The sequence below is a fragment of the Epargyreus clarus genome, unplaced genomic scaffold, assembly GCF_041222505.1.
Source record: "Epargyreus clarus isolate Ecla_fem2 unplaced genomic scaffold, WU_Ecla_fem_2.2 ptg000027l, whole genome shotgun sequence".
In the NCBI taxonomy this organism is placed as follows: Eukaryota; Metazoa; Arthropoda; class Insecta; order Lepidoptera; family Hesperiidae; genus Epargyreus; species Epargyreus clarus.
In genome coordinates, this window is record NW_027332234.1 from 1,211,027 (window position 1) to 1,231,405 (window position 20,379).

General features: G+C 36.2%; 2 protein-coding genes across 3 annotated transcripts; one reads left to right on the forward strand and one right to left on the reverse strand.

Annotated features, from left to right (window-relative positions):
- Window positions 1-176: 176 nt before the first annotated feature.
- On the forward strand, window positions 177-8,896 carry p115 (general vesicular transport factor p115). The gene is made up of 9 exons (XM_073088956.1): window positions 177-425; window positions 1,711-1,845; window positions 2,118-3,061; window positions 3,763-4,084; window positions 4,656-4,800; window positions 5,195-5,443; window positions 5,874-6,037; window positions 6,857-7,138; window positions 8,704-8,896. Exons 1-9 carry the CDS (start codon window positions 348-350, stop codon window positions 8,797-8,799), a joined length of 2,415 nt encoding a protein of 804 aa, XP_072945057.1. The 5' UTR covers window positions 177-347; the 3' UTR covers window positions 8,800-8,896.
- A 1,080-nt stretch (window positions 8,897-9,976) lies between these two features.
- Window positions 9,977-19,888, reverse strand: Vti1a (Vesicle transport through interaction with t-SNAREs 1a). Of its 2 annotated transcripts, none has more exons than XM_073088957.1 (6): window positions 19,604-19,888; window positions 19,331-19,389; window positions 18,840-18,960; window positions 16,861-17,063; window positions 15,693-15,860; window positions 9,977-13,236 (listed from the first exon to the last, which is right to left on the reverse strand). In XM_073088957.1, the coding sequence occupies exons 1-5, from the start codon at window positions 19,695-19,697 to the stop codon at window positions 15,711-15,713; spliced, it is 627 nt and encodes a 208-aa protein (XP_072945058.1). In that variant the 5' UTR covers window positions 19,698-19,888; the 3' UTR covers window positions 9,977-13,236; window positions 15,693-15,710. The 2 variants fall into 2 exon arrangements, with proteins under 2 accessions (XP_072945058.1, XP_072945060.1); XM_073088959.1 differs by lacking the exon at window positions 9,977-13,236 and adding an exon at window positions 13,275-13,690.
- Between the last annotated feature and the right edge of the window lie 491 nt (window positions 19,889-20,379).

Consider the following 20,379-nt stretch of genomic DNA (forward strand, 5'->3'; position numbering starts at 1 on the left):
ATGGTTTCTACAGCGATATAACAAGCAGTTAAATCATTGAGTATTCTATAAGTTTAAACCCATTTAAACGACAGTGGCTGTATGCTTCGTCTTTTTATGTTTTATTATACAGTAAGAAAAAATACATTTTGACAGCTTCCTATCATGTCTACTGTCAATGTCAAAAACAAATTGAAATCATAATCACTCAAAGTCAGGTAAAGTCGAACGTCAAGTTGATTACAAGAACGGCTTTGACGTGTCGCTATGATGTGTATTTAGTTTACGATAATTTTGGTGTTTCTTCAATTTATGTGATGTTTTGCGGCAACTGATATACCTTAATTGTGTTAAAATATCCTGTGAAAATGAACTTCTTTAAAAGTGGGATAAAAACCGTGCTCGGGGCGCCCGAAGCGGGCCAGCAGCCTTCAGCGTCCGAAACCGTATGAATTTCACATATTTCCCTTGATCCAATGCGAACTATTTATAATTGGGACAAGTACACGCACGAGTGTGTTGGTGTGGGCGAACTTTTTCATCCCATTCTATTTTATCTTTATCTTTTTCATATGAATAAATATTATTGATTGATTGAACTTTAAACCACTCCTTCGCAATATGCTTGTGTTATAGGTGTTAACTAGTTCAACTTAAACTAATTTTAGTTGCAGTTTTCTTCTACTAATAAATTTTATGAATATAGGACAGATTGGCTAAGTTGATGAAAATAGTGAATTTGTGCCAACTGCTCTGAAGACCAATTTCTGCCGCAAATCTATAAATATTAAACGAAATTAAATACTTTTTATATTCAACACTTGGGAGCTGATAGACACATGTATTTTTTGGTTAAAGAAGTGCTATTAAAAACAATGATATTCTTATGTATACTATATTGAAATATAGAATGAGTAAATAGTATACAATAAATTGTGTAAAATCTCCTATATTTCTAAACTTAAAAGAGGTATCCATAGACCTGTAAATAGAGTATATAACATTGTTAGGATATGTAGGATTCATATATATATAATAATTATAATTATATACATGAATCATTTTAATGACACAAATTACAGTTCTAAGCAATCGCAGTAAATTGTGGCAACAAAGTAATTGGATAAAATTACAGTAATGCATACTATATGCATACATAGTATGCATTGTATTAGTAGCATTGGCTACTTCATAAGTACCCAAGAAATTGGCAAATCAAGCATTAGACGCCTCTCCTTCCTCCTCTTAGCACTGATGAGGATCAACATTCTTTTAACCTTTCTTTAATTCACCTGACAAATGGCAGAGTATGTTTAGTCCTCTTTAGCATGTCACTGATAAATTGTTGAGACTACCTCACCTTTGCGTTCAAGTTTGTTTTATCACATACATGATGTCAATGGTACATGTCAATAAGTTCTATTTTGCACTTACATGCTATATACTAAAGGTGCAAAATGTATGAACGTCAAAATTTTACAATTTTTGCATGCCAACCATGGTGAAATATACCATACAGAATTTGCTCAACAATTACATATATGTAGCAAATTAATAATTTAATTCAGTTATGTGCGCCCTTATAAAAATTATATACGGCCCTGAAAATTATATACGGCCTTATCACCATGAAAAAATTGAGCCTATTAAACAAAATACAAGGATTTAAATTTCTACTTTTCTAAAGAAAAAAGTATAATAATACTTAGAAATAAAATAACTTATTTTTAGGTGGAATGCCTTGTGAATCGAGTTAGCAACTCCACTTTGCTAGAGGATCGCCGGGATGCCTGTCGTGCTCTCAAGGCCATGTCCCGGAAATACCGTGTGGAAGTTGGTGCAATGGGCATGGATACTTTGAAACAGGTTAGTAACATTGTTCTAATTTTTTAAGTAAAGCTTCCTTTAGAGTTGAGAGAGTTGAAAGTAACACTTTTAAGAACTTCCTTTAGACCTAAAAAAATGTAAGTTACATAATTACCAAGTTATCTGATATAAAGTGGTCTGGCAGTTTTTGTGGCCAATTCACTTAGAACATCATTCCTGATTTTGACCACAAGTGTAGACTATCTTGACTTACGGATTACGTTACTACGATTACGAGACTAGACACTAAAACGATTACGTATTATTTCAAGGTTCTAGAGCTAGACAGAGCAGACAACGAGACCATAAACTACGCCCTAGACACCTTAAACAATATCATGTCGCCGGCACAGTTCGACGAGGAGGAGGAAAACCCTATGGTACCTCTGAATATCGGCGAGCAGTTCACGGAGGTGTTTCTCAAAGACCATCACAATGTGCAGTTGGTCCTCGATCTATTAGACGAGTATGACTTCAGGGTCAGACTCTCCGCAATCCAGCTCTTAACGTCAATGCTGACGAACAGACCAAAAGACATCCAAGAAGTAATACTCGTCAAGCCAATGGGCGTCTCCAAGATGATGGATCTCCTCGGCGATAATCGAGAAGTCATACGAAACCAAACTCTTCTCTCCCTGATAAAGTTGACTATAGGGAACGCTAACATACAGAAAATAGTGGCGTTCGAGAATGCATTCGATAGGCTCTTCGAAATCGTGTCCAGCGAAGGTTACTCCGACGGCGGTATCATCGTGGAAGACTGTCTCTTGCTGATGTTCAATTTGTTAAAAAATAATAGCAGTAACATCAATTTCTTCAAGGAAGGAAGTTACATACAGAAAATGCTGCCAATGTTTAACACGTCGGAAGACGCAGAGGAGGGCTGGTCGCCCCAGAAGGTCTCGAACGTTCACTGCATGCTCTTAATTGTGAGGACTTTGGTATCGCCGACGAATTCTGCGCAGATCATATCCAGTTGTCAGAAAATTATGAAGAATGTTGGCTTACTGGACGCACTATGCAATATTTTAATGGCGAGTGGTGTTCCCGCGGATATACTGACGGAGACGATTAATACTGTGGGAGAGGTGGTGAGAGGTAATACGGTGAACCAGGACTTCATAGGCAACGTGGTGGCGCCGTCCAACCCGCCGCGACCCGCCATCGTCGTGCTCTTGATGTCAATGGTGAATGAGAAGCAACCGATTTATTTAAGGTGAGTTAACTTTTATTCAACTCATATCCATTAACTAACTGATAATTTTCATTTTAATTTCATTTACCAACATCAAATGTCAAATTATCCAGTTTTTAAATAATAAGTAGGTACTGCTTATAGATATAGGATATTATGTAACTATAAAAAAAATTGATGATTCCACTGCTTATTAGATTGGTATAAAATAATGTTTTGACGCTTTTAAATTAAATGTGCCTTATAACATCTTTTAAACATATTATAACAGTATGAACACTGAAAATATTACTAAGGAAAGGTTAAGGATAAATAATGAAATGAAATTCTGAAAGTGGTAGAACCTTTTGTGGTTCGACTCCGGCGGCACCATCGCCACACCTATTTCTACCTAATAACAACAGTGTTAGGCGCTGCCGTGTTCCGGTTTGAAGGGTGTGGTAAGGGAGACAGACTTTTCCGAGGCGTTCCTGCTTAGTCCTCAGGGGTAGCGGCGCATCTGCCGACCTCAGATAGGAATATTTAATTCTATCTGGGATTGATTACAGATGTCCATGGGCGGCAGTAGCTACTTATCATCAGGTGGACTGCATGCTCGTCTGCTACTCTTATATTATTAAAAAAAAAATGAAGCCATAATATTTTGTTTTGTTCCAAATCTGTTTTACGAGTGTGTCTGCGTTCTTTAGTTTTTAATGATGGTAAAACCTTGATGTCCTCAGGTGCGCGATCCTCTACTGCTTCCAATGCTACTTATACCACAACGAGCTGAGCCAGGCGGGGCTGGTGCAGACGCTGCTGCCGTCCACCTCCGACGTGTCCATCCTGACCAGCGGGCAGTTGCTCTGTGGGGGCCTGTTCTCATCAGACGTACTCTCGAACTGGTTCTCGGCGGTGGCGCTGATGCACGCGCTGATTGATAACCAGGCGCAGAAGGAACAGTTGCTAAGGGTCCTGCTGGCCACTAATATAGGCAGCTCGCCGGTGTCGCTGTTACATCAGTGCACATTGCTGTTGCAACAGACTACTAAGCCTCAGTCAAAGGTTTGTGTACATTCTTATTTTTTGTATAATACATAGGTTTTACCCCACTATTATAGTTCACTCCCAAAAGTTTAAAAATACACAGCCGTTATTTTATCTACCAACTATGAAAAAGATGAAAAGTTACCTTATTCCATATAAGTTGTGCTTATCGTGCTTAAATGTCAAATGTCACATATGACCTAAATTAGCTCTAACTAATGGGCAGACCAATCATCAGGCACGTAAGCGCATTTGACCTATAAAGCAACTAGGTTGAATCACCAATTGATGTATAAAAAGATAGATACAATGCTATGGATAGTTTATTGCTTAAAATTTCAGCTTTTCACATAGGGGTCTTCACTTCTGAGCTCGGATTTTATGTGGGTATAAAAATTAATTTAATGCTTTAACCGTCCAAGATAACATTCTAAGGAAACTTACCTCTGATTTCTCTTAGAAAAGTTATTTTAGGCCTTTGTCAAGACTATCCATCCGCACCAGGCTATCACAGTAGAGTAAGGTCAAATCTTTTAGTCTGATCTAAGTGTGAGATCAGCAGTGGGACTAAGTGTGACGTTGGTACCAGGTGGCGCTGCTGATGCTGCTGTCGCACTGGATGAGCGAGTGCCCCGCGGCCGTCAGCGCCTTCCTGCGCGTGCCCGGCGGTGTGGGCTACCTCGTCAACCAGACCTGCTCCAATGAACATGATGATAATGAGTGTTTGTTGCAAGGTAACATATCGCATAAGATGTGATTTAAAATAGCAAACAAATATGCAATTCACACATTGTTGATGGGCACCGTTAGGGGAGCAGGGACTACTAGTATTACTTAACGGTCCCCTATGTGTCGATGCTCAGATTGAAATATTACTTACGAAATATTGTGGGCCAATACGTATATATTTCTTTTTAATTTTCAATGATTTGTATGTGTTGTTTTTATAAATATTATTTTCATTATTGTAATATAACTTACAAATCACCATTGAACCCTCCCGTTGTTAAGTAGTTATAGCCTTCCATGGTTATCTGTATTGGGGTCAATCACAGACTCATATTCTTTACTGCTCCTAAGGATTAAATTGGACACAAACAGTACTAATCTAATGCATCATTAATCCAGGTCTATCAGCGTTTCTGCTGGGCATATGCATCCACTTCAACGACGACTCAGTGGAGAACTACACGGGCGAGTGTCTCCGGCAGTTGCTGCTGAAGCGCATCGGTATCGAGACCTTCACGGCGAAGCTCGGCGAGGTCTGCAAGCACGAGCTCTACAACAAGGCCGCCAAGCATCCCCAGATGCGGGCCAAGGCGGCCACCGACATACTCATTGATTATGAGTTCTGCAGGCTGTTTAAGTCGTTGGAGAGTGAGTTTTTATATCCTATGTTGTATAGTAAAAATGAGTAGAGTTTTAACATGGCAATATATTTCATGCCATTTCTGGCTAGGCATTTAGAAAAATGATAAAATTAAATTTATGTTTTGGGTATGGAAGATTATGCACTCTGTGTGTGCATACACACGGAACACAAAAAAAAAAGAAAAGATACCGGCCGAATTGATAACCACCTCCTTTTTGAAGTCGGTTAAAAAAGACACGTACTTAAGTGATTTTTCCGGGTCAGTTAGTCGGTAATAAAGATATTTAAAAACGCATATCGTGAGTACCCGTTACATAATAAAATTATCCATAGTTACCTTGTAAGGCATTCAGATTGGTCTTCAGTAGTGTCAGCTAGATACTAAGTTTGTATGTGCATAATCGGATATGAATGTATTCCCCGCGCCCCCCGCAGACGCGGTGAGTGCGCGGCTGGAGGCGCGGCCGGAGCCGGAGCCGGAGCCGGAGCGCGCGGGCGGGCTGGCGCAGTACAAGTCGCTGATCCGGCAGCAGGACGCGCGCCTGCACGAGCTGCTGCAGCAGCTCGACCGCCTCGACGCGCAGAACCGACAGCTGCAGGTGCAGAACTGATAGATTAACTTCAGAGGCATAGCGTGACTGGGTTGAGGGGAGCGTGTCCCCGTAGTCCCGGGACTAGAACAGGGCTACGGTATCCTCTGCCTGTCGTAAGAGCCGACTCAAAAGGGGCTTCCCAGGTTGCGGACGGCAAGAGTGGGAGCTCGAACCGTCTAGCAAGCCACCCCGGGAAGGACGACGGTATGTGTGGTCGCTTCCCACCGTAAACACCAGATGGTGTGGGAGGAGCAAAAATTGCTCCCCAGGGCAAAGCTCGATCGGAGTATCGCACTTGGAGGACTCCGGTTGTGTTCCGTCGGAGATTCCGGAGTTCTCCAACAAGCGTTGACGACGACCGCCGCGGGGTTTTAGTGCGGTAAAAATCCCACATAACCCAGCGTCGCTCCCATGTCGTCGGGTACCTTCTGAAGGTTCCCTCTCGAAAAAAAAAAGGTTGTGGGGAGCGATAAAATCAGCTTTTACGTAGTATATAATTTGCTTTTTCTTTAGAATGAGCTTAGAAATTCCATGTACAAGCCCGGGCCGGGCATCCATAAGTTTTGAAAGACCGAGAAAAATTCAATTTTACAAACAAGCGGCGAGATCTCACATTACACCATCGATCAAAATAGAAACCAACATCTAGAAGTATTTGAATGAGGGCACTTTTCAAACGCCATACAGAGTAGTCTATAAATTAATAAATAAAATTATATTAATACAATCACGTCGTGATTGATACCAACGTCACAACCATATGCGCTTTATGTGTGTTTTACGAATTAATGCATGGTAACTAATTCATGGTCAAATATTTTACAGAGTGCACTCAACGACTCGATAGCAGCTAACTCGCTTCTCAAAGACGAGAACACGTTACTCAAAGCTCAAGTATCGACGTCGAGTCTCCCGACCCCGGTCCCGGTCCCCGGGCCGGATCCGCGGGTCGCAGAGTACGAGGCCCGCGTGGAACAGCTTAACCGAGAGGTGGCCAGATTGAACGACGTGGTGAAGACTGCTCAGGACGGCCAGAAGGCTGCTGTCGAAGAGTTGGAGAAGTTGAAGAAGGATCAGGATGATTTGTTGGAGTTACTCGCTGATCAGGTTCGTGGTTTGTTTGTTGAACTTCGCGATTTGGCCGGTTTAATACTACCGTGCATGAGGTACCGGACATTCCTTTTATAATGCTTCACTTAAATCTGCTCGAAAATAGTCATCACAGCCTATTAGCATTAGGGTTGTCAAGGACTTGCGAGCAGTGAAGGATTGGTTTAGAAAAGCAATTTTAATAAAGCCACATATTATACAGGGTGAATTTTTAAAACGGGCCTTCAGGGCCAAATCCGAAACTATAAGGATTAGCGAAAAATGCTGAAAGGAGTTACGAGGCCGATTTTGATAAAAACTAAAACTGCATCATTAGTTTTTTTTTAATATTTTTTTCCTTAGCCGGGAATCGAACGAGTTCATTTTGAAAAAAATGACACCTCTATATTATTCCACTATCTGATAGTGTCGCTTATGAGGATCAAATTCTGGGAAGTAATGTTATGTGACAAATCAAAGGAAAAGGAAAATTTTGAAGAAAATACGTATTTTTCCATACATTGGCATACTAATCCTTAAGGATTATACATAACAAATGATTTATGTATAATTCTTTAGAAACAGACATAAGTCATACCATTGAAGAATTTGTTGGTCAATCAACTAATTATTCGATGTTATGACTATGACATACGGTTTAGTATGAGAAAGTAATAGTTTGCCAAATAAGTTACCGCCGTTTTTAGGATTTATTTTTTAATGAAAATAGATAACTGATTAAATAGTAAATTCTTATTGTTTGTTGTTTACAACTTCGTTTCAACGTTAAATATGATTTTCTATATTTCTTTTTTTTAGTAATCACTCGGATTTGACTCTAAAAAGTAATTCTCGCAAATTGTCAACTTTACATCTGTATTAAACGAAACTCCGCCCATAGCAAGTAAATCTATTTTATTGGTCCTAAAAATAACCTTAGCTAAGTCGGACATAAAAATATAAATTATTGGGAAACAAAACGTCCATTTCGAATGATTAGAAACATTGAGCCAAAAAAAATGTTAAAACACAAAATGTTCAAATTAATGAATGGCGGGAACTTAACTGCCAAATTAATATGAAAAAATATGTATTTTCTTAAAATTGAGGCTTTTCCTTTAGTTTGTCATTTATCATTACTTTCCAGATTTTGATCCTTATAAGCAACACTATCAGATAGTGGAATAATATAGAGGGTGCATTTTTTTTCAAAATGAACTCGTTCGATTCCCGGTTAGGGAAAAAGTTATTTTAAAAAAGTAATGATGCCGTTTTAGTTTTTATCAAAATCGGCCTCGTAACTCCTTTCAGCATTTTTCGCTAATCCTTATAGTTTCCGATTTGGCCCTGAAGGCCCATTTTAAAAATTCACCCTGTATAGAAATAGTATACACATATATAGAAATAGTAGCATAATATTAAACTACACTTACTTTTCCTCTGTTTATAATGCAATGGTTACAAATAGAGACTCAATTTTGATACAAATTACATAAAAATTCAATATGATGTCTGTCTGATATTGGTACTTTTGTGTAACACGTAAAATCTTAAAATAAAGTCACTACTAATATATTTTGCAGGATTTGAAGTTAAATGAATACAAGATGCGTCTCGTGTCGTTGGGGCAGCCGGTCGACGAGGAGAACCCGCCGGAACCAGAACAGAACTTGACATAAAACAACAATTTTCATTGTAATGAAATCTGTAAATTAAATAAAGATGCCTTGTAACTCATTTAGCTGAATGTTTTTAGGCATAAATGTGATCATTTCATTGTTGAAGATATTATTTCTTTTGGAAGTTTTTGTGACGAGATTTTAATTCGATTATACGATGCTATTTTTTAATGAAAAATAGAATTAGTAAGCATTTTTTGTTATATTAAATAACGAAACATTCTGTTTTATATTATTTAAATATTAAAATGTTTTTAAATGCGTTTCGCACTCGCCGGTTGAAAAATAATAATAATGTAATTGCTGCCAGTTATTAAGCTATTTTTTACTATTGAATTTTAATTTGGGCAATGAGGGCACGAAAATTCGTATTAAAAATACAACGGTTTGAGTTTGAAAAATATAGTTAGGAATAAGCACAATAAAACTATGTATTAGATTGAATTATCTAGTCTAGTTCATTACTAATTATTTTAACAACTTTCAATAGTTACCAAACAAACTTGCAGATATGGAATTTTAATGCATAGTGCATTTGATTTTAAAGTAAAAAAATCTTAGAAATAACTTACTACTAAGTGCTTTTGCCAATATGTATTAAAATAGCTTTTTAGACTTGTTTTTAACATAAATAATCTTACTTAAAAGTTGATATTTAGTAAATCTCTGGTTATTTTATGCAATAAATGATCTAATCTAAGTAAAAAACAAGCTAATAACAATTCAATTTATATAATATTTATATATTTAGCTTTTTAGATAAGTTGTGTATTGAATATTATTTTTAAAGAAATGGTACTACTAATGTTTACACAAATTTTCTCTAATGTAAACGATAAAATATCACTATTGAATGAAAATGTTAATACATATAATTAAGAAAACTAAATATTGTATTATTTATCTGAAAATCAGCTTTATAATGCAAGTGTTACAATCTTCTAGTACTCGCATACAGAACTAGCTCACGAAATGAATTACGCTGTCAATATTTTCTAAAATTATATTACACGAGTTCACGAGTTTAGGCGAGCCTGAATAATGGAGCCGGAAATTATGAAGGTTTTTTAACCAAAATCTGAAAACAAAATTAGGCCAAATAAGTTTTGTTATATACCAATTTTAATACCAATCGAATTGATAAAACAGGAAGGATATTATAAATAAAAAAAACTGATTTATTTTTTTAATTTTATTAGCCTCGAAATTCTTTGAGCTATAATAGTTACACTTAAGCAATGGATACAATAAATAGTCATTTCTAAATTAAGAACAGTCTCACACCAAATTACAATATTCTTTTACACATTAAACAACAATACACGACATTCAGATAACAATAATAACAATGGTTAAGTTTAAGAAGGGGAATATATGAAAACTTCGTTTAATAAAAATAGATGTTTTCAGTAAAAAGAAAAGAATATTTAGGAGTGGTATTTTTACATAATTATAATTTACCGTGTTTGTAGTGGACGAATAAGTCAAAATATGCTTAGCTGTTAATGTAAATTTTATTTAAAAAGAATAATTCTGAAATTAACCTATATTTTATTTTATTAGTATCTTAAAATGTCCAAGATGGATTCGGATTTCATAACATGACCACATTACATTAATATTGATATCTGAACAGATAATAACAATTATAATGAATAATGATCTACATGAAAATGGCCAATAACAAGCCATAATCATTTTTTTATTAGTATAATCACAAATATAGCCCTAAAAACTTTTCTGTGCGTGTAGCGGTATATACGAAATTTTAACTCTTATGTAGTCGTTAAAATTTTCCAGTTCTTTGGTAATTCTGACAAACTAGCAACATTATGATGGCCAGTGGCACCCCTGCTACACACACTAAAAACTTTCTCGAACTATACTTTGTATGATACGACGTGAAATATGTGATTATTCTACGATTTATTTTTGATATGGAAGCTTGAGGTGACTTTTAAGTAGATTCTACAAATATTATACATATTAGAGTGTAAAAATGTCACATATATTTTTAATAATATCTATAGCTACATCAAGAGGGAATAAAGTTACAAAAAGCGGGTCTAAGTACTACCAAGATTAACTCATTTGGGCCCTTTAGATAAGAATAGGTTTTATTAATTATAGTTATGAACTACAAGCCTGTATAGTGACGTAATAGTATCTCCCAACTTCTAAAAAGCTGTTAATATTATTTTAAAGAAAGTGTAGATAGATAATATCTCCTAACCTAAATTAATTATTTAGAAAGGAAAGTATGACATATATGTGGAGTTAAGACATAATACATTCCTTAAGTTTAGTTTATAATTACTATCTAAATATCATGTCCATATAACATCTACTGACTGAAATAGGAAAGGTATAGTGAGTAATCAATTGTCATTATCACTAAATTGGTGCAGTATTTAAATTAGTGCATGAATATTTTAATAGCAAAGTTTAAAATCATCATCTTTCCGGAATGTCTCACAATCACTGGTCCTTCGAATCCTTATACATACAACTCATTCCCTTAAAAATACACAATAATATCACTATTTTGGATACCACGAAGAAACATCAATATCTAACATTTTTAAAAGAAATATCTGTTTCCTTATTGTAATACTTTGTCTAAAACATTATTATTCTTAACAAGTATACTTCAATAATTACTTTTAGGCGTACAAATAAGCAATTTTAAAAATGTTTCTCTTACGAATTTAGAAATCACCACAATAACAATAATATTTCGTAGATAGCTTTTAATAATATGGATTATATGATAAAATAATATAAATTACATAATCATATTTTGCAATACAAGTTAATCGGTTTATTTCAATATTTTCAAGAAATAAATCAATCCATATATATTTATTAATGACAAAAAAGTAGCTTTACTTAGAACAGAAGCTGCCTTAAACAGAATCATTTTTAAAAGTATTATGATTTATTAATTTCTGATAATTATAATTAGACTAATAAGCCAAGGGGAAAGATAATATTTTAATAAAGATTCAACACCGAGTAAATGCATTCAATATTGACAATAAGATAACCAATAATTACAAATAAACACCATAACTGATAGTATTAAAACATGTCTATAATACTTTTAATATATAATATGTATATAGCCACAAAGTTAAGCACACATAATTTATTTGATTAAATACACTACAAATTTGTGCTCAGACGCGATACACATTAAACATACAATGTTCGCAAATCTTAAACATCTAATTAGGAAACGGATCAGCTTCTTTTCTTATTTTGCTCCATTAATATTAACAACACAATTACCTGTACAACACACAATTCGCTATTTCCTATCACATATCCCATACACTGCATCCACACAATGCAGTAACAATTGATACATAATCACAAATAAGTCAATTTGTCCTGTACAATTAACACAGTATCAACATCTCACATTATCAATTAACACTGTACAATCACAAACACAATCCACACAATTGCATATTTCACTGTATCAAAGTCTCATATTAACAGATTGATTATTACAGAGTATCAATCTGTCTCACACATTAAACAATTGATGCACAACACAATCAGTTTCCACAACACAATCCATTAGTCTCATATTAACAGTATATCCCCAAAATTTAATGTCACAGTTATTAATGTCTAACATTAACAGCAGATTGTCGGCGATAGCTCAGTGGCGAGAGTGCTTGAAGCGGCGGGTCAAGCTACTATAATAGCGTATTTAGAAAGCTTTATAACGTCAGTCTGACAGTAAACGTAGGGTTGTTGCTGTTGTGTATGTGTTACTACATGTTTACTGTCGTTCTGACATCACAAGCAAACTGTACGACAGATATCGCCTTTTCGAGCGAATAGCAAAATGCCAAATTACACTATAAGTCACATTTTGGGCACTACATCGTTTTATATAAAAATCTAGTTACATCTGCTTCAAGATTGACTTGTAACACTTCACTAAGAACTGTAACACTCCACTGTTTATTTCACTTTCCCCCTATTATTTGTTCAAAAACTCTTCACACATAAATAATCAATCTATCCAATGTTTTACCCACTTAACATTGCCATTTTTGCTTAGTAAGCAAAAGTTCCAATAAATTATTAATAACCAACATTAGTATTCCAAAGATTGCCTTTTTTCCTTATTTGTTAGGCAAAAGTTCCAATAGATCACTAATAACGCGTTAGTCGTAGCCTATGTCTCAGTGTCTGGAGTACGCGACGCAATTACGTTACAAATCACTACATCACTACATAGTATCCGCAAGTTCAGTGCCGGGAGTGCTTGCGGCGGCGCAGGTGCTGCCAGCGCAGCGCGGCGCGCAGGGCGCGGCGCAGCAGCAGCGCGCGCAGCAGGAAGGGCAGCAGCGCGCTGCTCGCCGCGTACAGCCAGTACACCAGCTGCGTCAGCGACCGCAGCTCCACGAATCTGTAGTCCTGCGGATGTAACATACAGATTAAATAATACCCAAGAAATAAATTTTGGTTTGTGCAAAGTTAACTGATATATTATAAATACTTACTATTTCATTTAAGTATGAAAATTACCAGACATGACTTGTGAGTCCAACATAATTTAATTGTAAAAGAAAAAATGTTCAAGTAAAATTCACTATAACATCTTTTTCCCTACATTAATATGTAGATCATGTATAGTCCGCGCCGATCGGGTGTAGACATGCAAATTGCTATGGCGACGTAATTCATTTCTATATTCAGAGCGAATTACTAACCCCTATGAATAGGAGTTAGTAATCCAACCCCTATGTTCATCCATCCCCTATATATCAAAACTATATTTGTGCTGGGTCCATTTCATTTAACTATATTAAATGTTAATATTGAGTACCTGCAGAAGGGCCGCAGTTAATGATGCCAACAGGTGTGACATCTAACCATCCAGGGAAGCAGTAAAAAAAATACAATTAGGATATTATGTTTACATGATTATATGTGTTAACTCTAAGGGGTCGTTCAAGTATTACGTAACGCAATTTGGGGGGGAGGGGGGGTCTTGTAAAACGTTACGATGCGTTACAGGGGCGGGAGGGGGTCTTCCGTAATACACGTTACGTAACATTTTTTAATAAAAAAATAGGGAATTAAACCTCCTAAATTGGCAACCCTTTTCATTTACGTTTTACGGGAAATCCCTTGAATGGCTGGTTCAGCCGAACTAAGTCCTGAGTATTCTGAGTTAGACTAAGTATAGTACAGTATAGCAGTATGTTATGCTTTGACTATACTTAAACTAACTTAGAATACTCAGGAGACCTAGTTCGGCTGAACACGCTCTTTGTATAGTCTGGTTGTCATTTTTAATTTGTTCTCGCAAGTTGGCAAATCTTTTCGTTCATATTTCACGGGGAATCCTTAGATTGTATTGTACGTCATTTAATGTTGTTTTCATTGTCAGTATTCGTTCGTAGTGTTTATAGACAAGTAGAGATGGGTTGTACTAGGTAAATTTGGGACTAGGTATGCCTGTTCCTAGTATTTAAAAATACGTGATTCAGAAACCTGTTCCACCTAGTCCCATAAAGTCTCATTAGTTAGTACAATTTGGTGTGGACTAGGTACTTATTCTTGGACTAAGAAGCTAGTTCGTTCATGCTTTGCATCAATACGTAAGGGCGGTAAGGTTTGCACGCGCACTCACTAGTAATAATGAATTGTAATCTTTCCTTCATACTTTATACAGGCTTAGGACTATCGACGTTAGATTTATCGAAATAGTAGTTTGATTTATCATTAAAGGTTTCGTGAGCCGGCGCGGCGTCCACCTAAATGACATTCGTATAGGTTTGGAATAGATGCACGACTGAACAATTCCGAATTTTCACACATTTGACATTTCATACTTAATTCGCATCGAGTATCTGTTTGATCCGACAGCGACTAGGTGTAGTTAAAAAGGACAAGTATATTTTTGCCTGCCCATGAGTTGATGTTTTATTAGTTTTTACTCTTATTCGCATTAAAAATCTCTTGTTCTATTTCTTAGTATTATAAAGTAAATATGTAAGTAAAAGTATCCCAAGGATAAAAACTATAACATAACTTTTTAGCCAGTTTAGGGTAAAAATTGACACTTGAATGTTACGTAACGTTAGGGGGGGGGGGGGGGTATAGAAAAACGTTACGGTGCGTTACAAGGGGGGGAGGGGGGGTCAAAAATCTTCAAAAATTGCGTTACGTAATACTTGAACGGCCCCTAATCCACATAATGAATAGACGACCTACGAGACGACGAGATCTCGAAATGGAGGTATGGAGGTTATATGTATACAATCACTGGGAAATATTACTTAACTGTATCTACCTACCATAAAGAGAAATAACTACCACAAGCAACATACAGGCGTAGCAACACATTTATGAACGTATTTAGATAGAGCACCTGTTCTGTACTGACTTACAGTTCTCCATGGATGGCAGTGACCACTTACCATCACGTGAAGTGTATATTTATTTGCTACTTCAACGTTCTATTAAAAAACAAGGTCACAATTTCCCGTATATTATTATTGAATGACGGGAACTTAACTGCCAAACGAATATGAAAAAATATGTATTTTTTTAAAATTGAGGCTTTTCCTTTAGTTTCGTCATTTATCATTACTTCCCAGAATTTGATCCTTATAAGCAACACTATCAGATAACGGAATAATATAGAGGGTGTATTTTTTTTCAAAATGAACTCGTTCGAATGTAATGTAATGATGCAATTTTAGTTTTTATCAATCGGCCTCCTAACTCCTTTCAGCATTTTTAGCTGATTCTTATAGTTTCGGATTTGACCCTGAAGATGTATTTGAAAAATTCAAATTTGAAGCATTGGTTATCATAACTGTGATTGTCGTGTGTTGTAATGAAAGCAGTGAGCAACTCGCCTGCAGCCCGGCCTGCAGCTAGGTGACGTAGAGGTAGAGCGCGGTGCAGAGCAGCGCGCCCAGCGCCAGCAGCACCAGCGCCAGCACCAGCCGGTCCCGCATCGCGCGCACCGCCAGCGAGCCCGCCAGACGCGACGAGCGGTTCAGCGTCGCGTCTGTCTCGCGAAGCTGGAAAATTTTAATGTGTTATTAATCATTCATGGATGCTTTATACCTTGCTCTTGGGTATACATTTCAAGGAGGCCTGACAAAAGACGTCTGGCAAAATTTAACATGATTTCCGAATTGTTCAATGCTTACATGATATCAGAATACAACCAAAGTTGTTGCTTAAATTTCAATGTGTTATTGAATAATTACTTGTCAATCTGAGATTTCAAGCGCCGTTCAAAAGTCTAAAGACTCCAAAACGGTCAAACCATTTCTTTTTTGGAATTTCAGACTTTGGCATTATTCTTAAACCAGCCTTGGAGTAAACAATAGAACAGTAATGAATTATAGTCCGCGCCAAACTGCTAGTCAGCTCTGAAGTTGTTGCGAACAGGTGTAATCATACAATTTGCTATAGGGACATTAGGGACTAGCAGTTTTACGCAGACCATTCCACAATAAGATAAAGTAGTATTGTTATTCGTGTTATAGTAGCATGGATTTCAGCAAAGTAACGCCTAATACAATCCTTACTAATATTATAAATCCGAAAATAACTCTGTCTGTCTATCTGGTTGTCTCTTCTTCACGCCTAAACCACTGAACCGATTTTAATGAAATTTTATACAAAGATAGTCTAAAACCCGAGAAAGGACATAGGATACTTTTTATCCCGGAAATCTCACGGGAACTAGGGATGGCGATCTAAGATCGATTAATCGGAGAATCGATCTTTTGGACCAAAAAGTCGATTATTTTAATATTAGTAAGGATTGAATCGTAAACTATGCATTTGATCAAATGATGATATTTAGTAGAATTGTTATCCATGAGCCCACGAAGGTTTCAGAGTTGGTACGACCAATTTTCGCCAGATGGCGCCACTGTCATTCCAGTTAAGGTACGAATTTTCAGTTTTATGTATGTAGTATGCCATTTTATTTTCTTTTAAACGCGGGCGAAGCCGCGGGCAAAACTAGTTAACTATAAAGTAGCATTAATTTATTAAATGACTTACCCTGCCCCTAGAGCGTTGGATACCCTCCCGTTGCGCATGCAAGTCTTGCAGCACAGCGGCGCCGATCTGCTCCGTCTCCAGCACCACGCGGTACCCCTCCGTGAGGTTCCGGCCGCTGCGCTCCATTCGCTCCGTGTTGTCAAGCAGCTTGCGGCGCTGGTCGTTACCAGACCAATCATCGTATTCTTCGGGGTCGATGTTGTCTGTCGGGAAGAAACAACTTAAGTGTTGCTTGCTGATGCGCATGGTGCCGTCGTTGCGTTACATTTATCATGATTCAGGAAGAAAGGCTATCGACATTTTTAAATATCTACGACACAAGCTGTGTACCAAAAAAGTCTATACAAGTCTAAAACAAACACTATTGAAGGGTTTATACTCCTCCTTTGAACAATAATACTTAAGTAGATTGAAACTTTTAATACTTTCAGACTTCAAACAATTATGTAATTTAAATATTTTTCACCATGTTTTTTTAATATCAATTCAATATAATTGTTAAACTTACTAATTACTGACACAAATGGTTAAAGATTATTTACGGGTCAAATTACATTAACATACATCAAGAACCGAAATTCATTATGGGGATATTTTTACACTAACTTTAGATTAATATAAAGCTAAATATATTGACAAACAACATTAGGTTACACAACAATAATTTTGTAAATTAAAATTGATCTGCAAACAAAGGTATGACGCAATAGTTAAACAAGTTACATGTTCACCTTGTCATTTAAAGTTCACTCTCTATTTGTCCGTGTTTAAATGTCACTTACTCAGACTAAGTGTTGACAACAATGTTAAATAACAATTTTATCATTCCATATTTGCTTAATAGCACGAGACAAGACCCCAAAGAAAATGCTTGTATAATTCGTTATTTGCAATTTACATCACTGACAGATTTGTACTTTTTTTATAATATAGGAGTAGGTGATGATCATGCAGTACACCTGATAATAAATGGCTACTGCCGCGCATGGACATCTGTAATCAACCCCCAGCATTCTACCTGGATTGACCTGGAATACCTCGGTTGCATGTATATGATTTGCAATAATGTAAAATATATGTGATATCCAAGTACTATCTAAAATATTTATTTATCTGCTATTAATGATTTTTGTCACCTAAGTTGGATTTACCGCCAAAAGTTCAATGAAAAATATAATTTCCTACTGAAAATACAATTTATCCTTTAACGAGGCGCGCGGGGTCTGCGCGACCCCAAGTGATTTTAAATTCTAGTTAACTTTTTGGACCTGACTCCTCAGTCCCTCTCGCCTTAGTGTTGTTTGTGCAGTAGATTAGTGATTAGATTTGCTGTAAATTAATGTTTGGGGTCTCTGCAACCCCGGGCGACTAACAACGTAGTTCAAATTTAGTTAGGAATGTATTTGAAAATTATTAACTTTATGCATTTATTTTGTTGATTTACTGTTCATTTATTTTGTTGATATATAAAAACAACTTTTAAGTGACATAAACTTGCCAAATTACGATTTAACTAAACTAATACTCACAAAAAAAAAAATATTTACTAAGATAAATAGTTAAGTAATAAAATAAATTCAATAATATTAATAATTACTTAAAATATTTTTTATTTAACCTCAAACAAATTGGGGTAACTATCGACCTCGCGCGAATGTAACTTTTTTTGGCTCGCCTAATTAATAATTATACAAAGAAGCCTTTATTTGTAATATTTAAAGTTCTCCTGACTGGACTAAACAAGGCAGACCTCATGTAGTCCATGGAACAATGTTCATTTATATATATAAAGACAGGGAAGAAACATCTTTTATAGGCACTAAAAAAAACATACTGTGAGAATACAAATATTGTGTATTTAGGAGTATGAACACTAGATCATCTAGAACTAGAGACAAACATTACCTACACACCTAGAGAATATTGATGTGAGATATGAACTAAACATTGAAAAATACAGATATTATGGTATTACTTACAAGTGGCAGTATTACTGGAAACCGATCTGTACTCCTCTTTGACGCGCTGCAGCTCAGCGCGGTAAGCTGCCACCCTGGATCCAGCACCTGAGCCACGGTACTCCAACTCCAGCTGCTCTAGCTGTAAAGAGTAGTGTACTTCATAGTATTATAAATAATTTTATTAGGCGTATTGGAATTAGGCTAAAACTTTTAAATTGAAATTGTAGACAAATTGGGCCAAGTAACCACAGCTTAGATAGATTGCTGACTCATCTGAGATAAGTATACAGATCGAACAAAATAAATAAAATTATTTTGACATATTGCAAATTCTACAGCCAAATGTCCAGTAGGTACCAAATTTTGCCAAGAAAAATTCAGAATTTTTAGAACTTCGGTAGGAAAATGTAGTTAAGAATAATTAATAGTAACGATCATAATGGAATCAGATTGGATTGTTTGTATTTTAGGAGATACTGATAATACTGATAAGAAAAGAAAACACTCACCAAATCATTAGCTTCATCGAAGTTCGACTGTATCTCTCGAGAAAGTCGATCACGATCTTCTGTAATTGCGTATTAATTATGTATTCAAGTACCGTATACTTACGATAAATTTATAAATATTTAATAATTAATAGCAAAAAAATAACTGAGCAAGTAACTACGTATTATGCCATCCGTACTTAGTAGTCAAAGCGACAAATTGTAGAATGTTATTATTCTTGTCGAGAAATCAATGGCTTCTTAAATAGTAAGAGAATAAGTAATTAAACAAACCTTCATTGGCTACTTTCAGCCTACCGATCTTAGCAGTAATGTCTGCCGTAAGAACGGAGTATTGTTGCTCGTACGACTGGATTAACGTAGCCATGTTAAGGGCTTTCACTAATCACTTTCAACAATTAACTCTAATGCGTTGGGATATTACACTGAAATTCCCATTTTGTTGCATGTTATTACATGGGGGTGAGTATTCATCAGGGAATGTTCCACGAAAACACGCATCTGCGCTGCAATCGACTTTACTTTGACAGCTTGAGCTCAAATTCCCATTTCTCATTATCTTGAATGACTCGTCTTGTCAATATGATCTATGGACTAAAATTAAAACTCCACAGATAATAAATATTTAGCCGTTGCGATTATAAAGATGGACAAAAAATTAAAAATAATGAGTTTGGGATAGTAACGGGCTATTAAAAAAATATTATCAAATTATTTTGGTTAGGCCTATCTTGACTAGAAAGTAAAAACTTCGATTAACGTTAACACGTTTTCGTTAACGTTAACCCGTTAACATGAGGTGGTTATAGAATCCTCTGTGGTTCAACTCCACCATCACCACCCATCTCTACCTAATAACAGCAGTGTTAACGGCTGCTATGTTTTGGTTAGAAGGGTGTGGTAAGAGAAACATGTGTATCCAAGGCGTTCTAGCTTTGTCCTCTAGTCCGTTAGTGCTTAGGGTTAGCGGCGCATCTGTGACCGACAAATAGAAATCTTATCTTATCTAAGGGTTAATTACAGATGTCCTTGGGTGGCAGCAGCCACTA

Bases quoted from the DNA above. Each gene is read 5' to 3' on its own strand.
- p115 (XM_073088956.1), top strand. From the start codon at position 348: ATGAACTTCTTTAAAAGTGGGATAAAAACCGTGCTCGGGGCGCCCGAA. The intron at 5,444-5,873 runs GTGAGTTTTTAT...CGCCCCCCGCAG, and splicing joins GCTGTTTAAGTCGTTGGAGA to ACGCGGTGAGTGCGCGGCTG. The intron at 7,139-8,703 runs GTTCGTGGTTTG...TATATTTTGCAG, and splicing joins TGGAGTTACTCGCTGATCAG to GATTTGAAGTTAAATGAATA.
- Vti1a (XM_073088957.1), bottom strand. From the start codon at position 19,697: ATGGCTACGTTAATCCAGTCGTACGAGCAACAATACTCCGTTCTTACG. The intron at 19,390-19,603 runs GTTTGTTTAATT...ACGCAATTACAG, and splicing joins GCTGAAAGTAGCCAATGAAG to AAGATCGTGATCGACTTTCT. The intron at 15,861-16,860 runs GTAAGTCATTTA...AAAATTTTCCAG, and splicing joins TCCAACGCTCTAGGGGCAGG to CTTCGCGAGACAGACGCGAC.